Source organism: Formica exsecta, unplaced genomic scaffold (genome assembly GCF_003651465.1).
Source record: "Formica exsecta isolate Colony F162 unplaced genomic scaffold, ASM365146v1 scaffold465, whole genome shotgun sequence".
NCBI classification, from domain to species: domain Eukaryota; kingdom Metazoa; phylum Arthropoda; class Insecta; order Hymenoptera; family Formicidae; genus Formica; species Formica exsecta.
In genome coordinates this window covers 20,385-29,583 of record NW_021851887.1, presented here as the reverse complement: position 1 = coordinate 29,583, position 9,199 = coordinate 20,385, and the positions used below count along the sequence as shown (strand labels likewise).

Genomic DNA, 9,199 nt, shown 5'->3' with positions numbered 1-9,199 from the left:
ATTTTCGAAAGGACAGAGATCAGAAGCTAAGAATATAAGTTTCAAATAGAACAAGACACATATATGTAAGCAGTCTTTTTTCAATTTAATAAACTACAAAACACAAACGTAATCCGGAAGAGATAAATATATGCGAGCAAATTTTATAATTATGTGTTCTATGAAGCTCTTTCTCTGTAGCTTTTTATAAATTTAATATTGCAATATTGCAACTCGCAATTTAAATATTATTTAAACGTATCAAGGCTCAAGATAACGAAACATTCCCAGAAAAAGATTTATCCACCATTCCGCGATCCAGGGATAAAAACAGGCAATTAGTTTTATGTCGATATTAAATACGTCTCTTTCACAAAATACCGTGCAGGTTTATAATAAAAAATTTCGTTCCAAGTTAAGCTGAGATTCATAAACAATAAACATATGCAGTCTATCTCTGTAAAAGGAAACGACGCGATATTAAATATCTCTGTAAAAGGCAACGACGCGATATTAAAAATCGCCGAAAGTGTCAAAACTTGATTTCGCCCTTCAAATCGAGAATTACTTCCTAAAAAATCCTCTAACGCTGAAAAATGCTAGGGCCAGGGAACGGGCGCAGGGGAGGGGGTGGTGGAATGGGGACCGGGTGCCTTGCCGAGCAGTTATTAGTTTTGCCAGTCGGGGGGCTTAAGTTTTAAGCCGGAAATCAATGCACCCGACCGGACGGATTTGTAAGCTTTCTCCTATGACGGTTTTAACGAGTGCGAGTCATGCAAAAGTGACGCCGCGCACCGCGTTTCTAAAAAAAATCTTTGCGCGCTTTCCGGTTGTATCCATCAGATTCGCATACTGCGTATCATACACATATACATTCGTTGTTCAATTATGCGATCCGTCCGGATTTGTACTAAAGACAATTTTACCTCGTTTAAAACGAAAAGCTACCAGCAAGAAGAGATCTCTCGCTTCTCCTTTCGTAAAATAGTATAATTATGTCAAACCATTTATGGACACGGTCAGCTTTTATGGCGAATCAATGCGCTCGCTCGCACGCGCGTCGCAGGTCTCGGATTTTTTAGGTGACGCGGCGCTATTATTTCAAAGGATAACTTTGTTCTTTAACCCTCAGTCATTTGCGATAAACGATAAAAGCGTGAAAATTGCAAATTACGCCGACACCCGCTTTGACGTTAATTGCATGGCAGAAAAAATATGTCCGCTGCCATATTTTCATTAAATGGCGTTCATACGTTGTTAATATGACGTTATAGTTTCATTTTCGCCCAGATGAGATTTGCTACATTTAAAATTATATTTTTAATCTATATACTTGCATGTGTGTGTGTATGAAAAAGAATCAAATGTGTGCGCGCGTATAGCGAAATACGTAGCTAGTGAATTGAAAAGCACAATGAAATATAAACGCATCTTGATAAATCCTTAATAAAGATCTTCTGCTTTTATTAATGCTTTTATTGTGCCTTTATTTAATTTTAATTTTTCATAGAATTTAATTTTTTTCTTTTTCTCATGTAATATTTGTAATTTGTTTATTTTATCATTTTTTTAGTTGCGTTTACTGTTTCGCGCGTGAATAAACGTGTGAAAATTATAAAACAATCCATCATTAAAATTAAGATCGCAAATTTTCGAGCGCTTTCTGCTATCATTTCAAAAAATTCCGGCATCTGTGTATTGAAACTGTTTTATATCTTGTACATTTTGCTAATTGCTACTCAGTCGAAAATCCCTCTTGGATCAACGAATAAAATGTATCTCCCAACTATCGATCAGATCGGACAAAGCCGCAACTCCTTCCCCTCGCGCTTCTGAACGAGTAACCCGTAACTTAGTAATTTAATCAAGACGACGAGTCCGTCGCCGAGAGGTTTGACCAAACAGAGAGCTGCAGTGGTGACAGATATATTAGGTACGATTCAATAGAGACGTCTGCATTGCATTATTCGACGGGTAGATCTCTACGACAAACACAACATCAACTTTTCCCATGCCGTTTCCCGTCCAACGACAGAGGTTCTCAATGAGACGAGGGGTGTTCGGCGGTGTGTTTGTCTCGCAACCCAGCAGGCTCGTTCCCTTTAAATAAACCTACCGCGTCGTAAGAGAAATCGTTGACTTCGCGCGCGGGGTATCCGGGATCCTGATAAGCTCCCGTTATTGAATTTCGCCATTGAATTCGCGATCTCGCGGGAACGTCCTTTTGCCAGCGAGCGCCGTTATAAGAAGGAATATAGAAATTCACACGAATTTTATTTCCTCCCCTGCTTCTCTATCATTCAAGAATATTCTCCGATTTTTAAATATCGTGATTCCAATAATAATTACGATATTGATGATAAATAAAAATATAAAATGAGCAGATTTGCGGGAAAAGGTAATAATATAATTTTATTTATTTCTTCTTATTAATCACACAAATAAAACTTTTGTGATGTTGTGTGCAAGGAAGATATATATACATATAATACTCTCCTTCGAAGCTTCAGTACTCTTTGCGACGTAATGCTTGCACGGGCGGCAAGTCCGGCAAGTAACGTAAATTTGCATGGGAAAACGTGAGGCGCGGCACACATATGCATATCTCTGTCGCAAATTGTACGTATGTAGAGTATAACGGCGTAAGTGAAAACACGACGAAAATGGGAAGCGCTGAACTGGTATAAACAAGGGTCGCATGCAATATTAGGGGCATTAAGTCGCCATAAAGAGCGCATTAGGGGCGCGCCCCGTGCCCTCGAGGGGTAGTTTAGCGTTTAATTGTCCCACCCTGTGTATCAAAGGTTTCGATTTCTGCTCGACTACGCGATTTATAAATCCACGTATGTATGCTCGCATACGTTTCGCACGTAATTTATACGCATCTCGTCGTTATTGTACATATACGCAAGCACTTATGATCATGCGCCCGTTAATACATCCATCGTTAATAAGATGAGATCGTTAAATGATTAATTCGTCCTACGTGTACGAGGCTTGCTCAAATTGCACGCAGACTTTGTGAAGGACATCAAACGGGTATAATAGCACGCTAAATTGTCCTTTATTATTATCTGCACGCGAATTGTTTCTTTAAATTGTCACACGATACAGTATTGAAAAAATCATTAGACTTTCTTGCGGTATTTGTGAACATTGAGACATCATATATACATATAATCGTTAGCTTAAAATCTTATATATCTTCTTTTATTAATAAAATAAATTAATATATATATATATGTAAATATATAAAAGAAAAAAATATATTTAATATTTTTGAAGTTGGAAATTGAAAATAATAAGTTGGAAGTTGAAAATAATAACCAATAAGTATTTATGCGAGAGAATAATTTTGTGAAGTCATATAGAAAGATATTTTTCCATTCTTTTTTAAAGTTTTGTTAAGAAATTGGAACATTATTTGTATGATTTCAGATTGCTGACGAAGAAGATTATTTCTTATAGATGAAGACAAAAATATTATGTGTAGATAAATCCTTTAAGTAATACATTACCTGTCGAATATGGATGATGAAGAAGGAACCTCAAGTTCTGGACCTATGTCTTCGTTGAACAGTTTATTCTCGTTTACCAGCCCCGCTGTGAAAAAATTGCTTGGATGGAAACAAGGGGACGAAGAAGAGAAATGGGCGGAGAAAGCGGTTGATTCGTTAGTGAAAAAACTGAAGAAGCGCAAAGGAGCGATCGAAGAACTAGAGCGAGCATTGAGCTGTCCCGGCACACCAAGCAAATGCGTAACAATTCCTCGAAGTTTAGATGGTAGATTACAGGTTTCCCACCGTAAAGGCTTGCCACATGTGATATACTGCAGAGTCTGGCGATGGCCAGATCTTCAGTCGCACCATGAACTAAAACCATTGGAATTATGTCAATATCCATTCTCCGCCAAACAGAAGGAAGTTTGTATTAACCCCTATCATTATAAAAGAGTGGAGAGCCCAGTGCTGCCGCCGGTATTGGTTCCTAGACACTCAGAATATGCTCCTGGCCATTCTCTGTTGCCTTTTCAACAATTGGCCGATCCAAGCATGCCACACAATGTGTCCTACTCATCTAGTGGCTTCAACGCTAGCTCTACAGGCGGCGTCAATCCGACATCACCCATGTCTTCTGTCGGTTCCGTGCCAAGCCCAGGGAGTGCAACCTTACCGAATCCTCAAAGCCCGTATGGTACTAATGGATTACCAGAGACGCCACCGCCGGCATACTCTCCGCCTGAGGATGGCTCACAAACCGGACAAACCTCGTCATCAGATTCGGTTCCAATGGATACGAGCGCGCCCATCGAATCAGCTACACCTGTGTGTTATCAAGAACCACCCTATTGGGCCTCGATTGCTTACTACGAGCTAAATTGCCGAGTGGGCGAGGTATTTCATTGTCAGACGCATTCGGTGGTTATTGACGGCTTCACAAACCCGAGCAATAACTCCGATCGCTTCTGCCTTGGACAACTGTCCAATGTAAATCGAAATTCCACAATAGAAAATACAAGGCGACACATAGGCAAAGGAGTGCATTTGTACTACGTGGGAGGCGAGGTTTATGCCGAATGTCTCTCAGACTCGGCAATATTTGTACAATCTAGGAATTGTAATCACCATCATGGATTTCATCCCAGCACAGTTTGTAAAATTCCACCAGGATGCTCGTTAAAGATATTCAACAATCAGGAATTTGCTCAGCTTCTCTCGCAAAGTGTAAATCATGGTTTCGAAGCTGTCTATGAGCTAACAAAGATGTGCACGATTAGGTAATTTGCAATAATTTAATGCAGTATGAAAAATTGCAATAATATACATAATTCAGGTAAGTAAGTAAAAACTTCTTTGTTTACAGAATGTCATTTGTGAAGGGATGGGGTGCTGAATATCATAGACAGGATGTTACATCAACCCCTTGCTGGATTGAAGCACATTTGCATGGACCTTTGCAATGGTTAGACAAAGTGTTAACACAAATGGGTCCGCCCCATAATGCCAATTATATTAATATAATAAAGTTAAGATATTATTGTCATTTTATTACAGATTCTTTTAGAAAGAATTTATTAAAGGAAAGCGTAGATGTATGCTTCTCGACGATGCACAACCAAGATTCGCGCGGTTTGCGGCGATGACGAAGCGCGTGCATACACGCGCATACATTGTACATACACACGCTACGGATACCGGCTACGACTACACCCGCATGTATACATTATACGGCGGGGGTAGCCGAAACGTATAAGAGGAACAGGCGAATACCCAAGTTGCTATTGAACCGATTTTGAGCAAATATCACTCGAGGCGGGTCGGGGAGATTCGCGATGCCGGATAGAGTGACGGCGCAAGTGGCGAGGAGGAGGAGGAGGAGAGGGACCGGGGACGAGGAGGTAAAGGAGCAACGTGGGGATTCGAGCGGGGCAAGGAAGGGAATGGGAACATGGGAGGATGGGGAGGAGAGGGTGAGATCGAGGCGGAGAGGCAGAGACAGGAGCCGAGAGAGCTCGCAAGCCCTTCGGCAAATTTCATAACCGAACTTGTCGTATTTGCCCAGATTATTTCAATATATTCGACTCAAGCTGGGAATCTGTTTGCGAGACGAGTGTATGCGTGAATGGAACTTGCCGCCGCGGTCGCGGCTCGCTCGCGCGCTCGCGCGCGCGCGCGCGCGCATACATATATGTGCATGTGTCGCGGCATCTGCATGTCGGACGCGTATAGATGATGGGAATGGACGCGAGGATGTGTGTGCACACGACCCTGCATACGATCGTGCGACGGATCGTGTAAACGCGTCGTCGGCGCTTGCTTTTTCCGCGGGTAAGCGCAAAGTGACGAGAACGTCGCGTAAAAAAAAAAAAAAAGAGCGCGCCTACTCGCGCCGGTTGGCCTACGCTCGTTTCGCATGAGGAAACGTCGGGATGAAAAGTCTCGCGGCGATGTTTCGAGCAAACCGCAGATTTTCCACGCCTCGGATACGATAAGCAAAACCGGTACTTGTGTACGGAGTTCTCGCGATCGCGAGAATCGCGGTATCTTTGAGTGCCAGAATATAGTTCCTCCGATAAAACATGAAAGATATTTACGATTGCGTAATAGAGTAAATCAGATACATCTCGGTGGCGATTGAAGACTTAGCCTACGTTGCAATTATACATTAAAGAATAAAACATAATTTATTTACATATATAATAACATTCTTCACACACATACATACACACACATTTAAAAATGACATTTTTAACAAGCGTACGTATTATCACAATACATCGGTAACTTATATTTTTAATGAAAAAAATATCGTAAGTTTCAGGAATCAAAGAAAAGTATTTTCTATATTTAAATATTATGCGATTTTTCGAACGATAAATTGATTCCTCTAATGGATCGTTTCTGCGGAGAATAACGATCCGTTTCTAAGGCTCGTGATTCAGAGTGATAGATTTCACTCGTCCGTCAAATTGGCAGGAAGCGAAGCGTCGATTAATACGCGCGACGGGTCTCATAAAGTCGTGCTAATTAAATAAAAGGACGAGGCCGACGTGGAAAACGGAGGAGAGCGCCGTCCGCAGCCACGTGTCGCCACGTGCTTTCGTCGGGCCGGCTCACGTTCCGGCAATGCTTTAGCATAATGTATTATTAGCTCGTGGAAAGCATCATATTAGTCCAATGCCGTGAACGGGATTCGGGAATCAATTAAATAACAATGCCAGCTCGTTAATCTATCCGCGAGACCGCAGGCTGCGGCTCGGAGCGATTCGACCAATTCTCGCGGGGTTCCTCCGTGTTTTCCGACGAGCATTGCATATTGTAACTATATTTTGAAGGCATAATTACTATATTTCTTGTTAAAGCGAAAAAAATTAATATTAATAAAATTTACAAATTTATATAATATCACGATATATAATTAACAACAAATTAATAAATAAATTATCCATGGATTATGCATATATTTAAATATCCAATATTTAAAATATGAAAGTGAAAAGTTATAAGTAGATAATTGTCTATAAGACAGATATGTAAATGCATAGATGATAATGCAATTATATAGAGTGATTATATAAATAATTATATAAACTAATTTAATTTTTGTGCAACTAATGCAGTATAATTATCACTTTCTCTGCGTTTTTTTTTTTTTTTAGTTTTTCCTAATTTAGCTTTATATAAATCTTCGTCGAAAGATCAAATAATGCTCACTCCCATTTAAAGTGTTGAAAAGTTGTTGTGTGTGTATGTTTCGGAACCAGTTTTGATAGATACAAAAAAACGTAGGAAAGATAATAATTGTGCTGATAGACCAGCGTGATTCGAATTGGATTCTCTCTCTTTCTTCCTCTCTCTAGACTACACACTAGGAGGATAAGCAGGATTTGAGGATCGTAGACTTCCATTGTTTCATTCGATTTACACCCGTTCTCTGTACCCGTAATACAGAACCTGCAATTTACAGGAGAATGAAAAGTTAAGCCCGTGCAGGGAGGCTCAGGGGTGGCGTGCAGACAATAGGCCCTGGCTTTAAAATCTCTACGGCAAACAAATGGGAAAGCCCGGATCAAAACGTAATTGAGATATTGAGATCTGATTAAGATGAAATCAATAACACGTCCGATGCCGTCGTGCAGTTTTCCTCGTCCTATAATTCAGTCCTTGGCGCGAAGGAGATACGATCGCGTTTAAAACTGTCACGACAGAATTATTTAAGTATATCTAAATCATAAAAATCGATAATTAAATATCATGATTATAAGTTAATATAAAGTTTTAAAGAAAGAAATAGATATTAAAGATTATACTTGTTGTAAATATAAATCATGATATAAAAGCTGACATAAATGATAATAATTTGCTATTAAATATGTTGCTATTTCTAGAATCTAATATTATTGGAATTTCCATCTACTTTTACTACATTTGATTAAACGCGTTATATATATATACCTATATAATAATAAAATATTATTATCGATAAAATAAAATAAAATTCGTACTGTCAAGAGAAAAAAAAGAGTTTAGAATGCAATTAAATAAGAACAATATTTTACAACATTAAATTTGTTAATCGTGCTAGAAGCTCAATCGCAATCATATATCCGGATATTAATTTTTATCTCCACATTTTGGGCCTGTCAGACACGTCGAGTATCCAGAAGCACTGGATAGCCTAGTAGCGTGTGGCCCGCGCACCAGAAGCAGTCTCGTAAACTTGTAAGCTTACACCTCTCTCTCTTTCTCTCTCTTTCTATCTCTCTGGGACACCCGCCCTCCATGGGACCGGAGAAAAAATCACAATAAAAGATACTTCTGTGGCCAAACACGGCCACGAGATTATTATTCGGCGCGGCGCTATATAAATGGTGTACCGGGTGTCCGCATCTGCCTGCGGTCGCCGCGGGAGGTCGGCGGAGACTATTCTCGATGGAAAAACCGGGGGCTCTCGAGAAAGAGAGAGAGAAAGAGTCTCTCCTTCGGGGTCCTCGGGACCGCTTCCGTGCGGCCGAATTCGTTGTGTAGCCATATCCGGGATAGGTATTGCATCGAGCCCGAGTACGTAGCCAATGGGCTATTCGGTCTCGCCCTTAGACGACCAATAGTCTGGTCGTTACTGTCGTCGTATACCGCGCATACCCCATCGCGTTTAATCGTGTAACCGACCCCCTTTGTCGCGGCTTTTCACACCGAGAGACGCGCGCGTTACACACTGCGACGACGAGGCGGCGACGCGCTTCTCCTTTTTTTCCGTACCGACCCGCTAATTATCCACCGAAATCCCCTTAAACGGCCATTAAACCCACCCTTCCGAATGCCGGCCGTGAAAGCACTTTAGGGCTAAACGGATACGACGGCGGCGACGACGGCTGGCATCAACTCCTTGCCTTCTTTCGGATTGCGAGAAAGGTTTGATAATCACCTTCTTGGGCCTTCACCGCCCGAGATTCCTTTGTGACATGCGATGACGTGGTTCCCGAATCTAAAATTAATGACCGGGATAAGTAGTATGTGGACACAAATGTAGCAACCTTAGCTGCAAATTTAAAACATGATCACATTATTTTTCAGATTGAAAAAAATATCTCATAAAATGTAAGAGATGTGCGATTTATATTTTATATAAACATTGATGAAAATTTAAATTTATTGTTTATTTTCTTAGATAAGTTAATTAATCTCTTATAAGATAAGCTTTATTTTATTTTATTATATAT

General features: G+C 40.4%; 1 protein-coding gene across 1 annotated transcript in view; it reads left to right on the top strand.

The window, feature by feature from the left end:
- Positions 1–3,393: 3,393 nt before the first annotated feature.
- Positions 3,394–9,199, top strand: part of LOC115241043 (protein mothers against dpp-like) — a 13,628-nt gene continuing 7,822 nt past the window's right edge. Inside the window, exons 1-2 of the mRNA XM_029816558.1 lie at positions 3,394–4,756; positions 4,843–5,004. Coding sequence (XP_029672418.1) covers positions 3,507–4,756; positions 4,843–5,004 — 1,412 coding nt within the window. The 5' untranslated portion in view covers positions 3,394–3,506. The remainder of the gene's footprint in view (positions 4,757–4,842; positions 5,005–9,199) is intronic.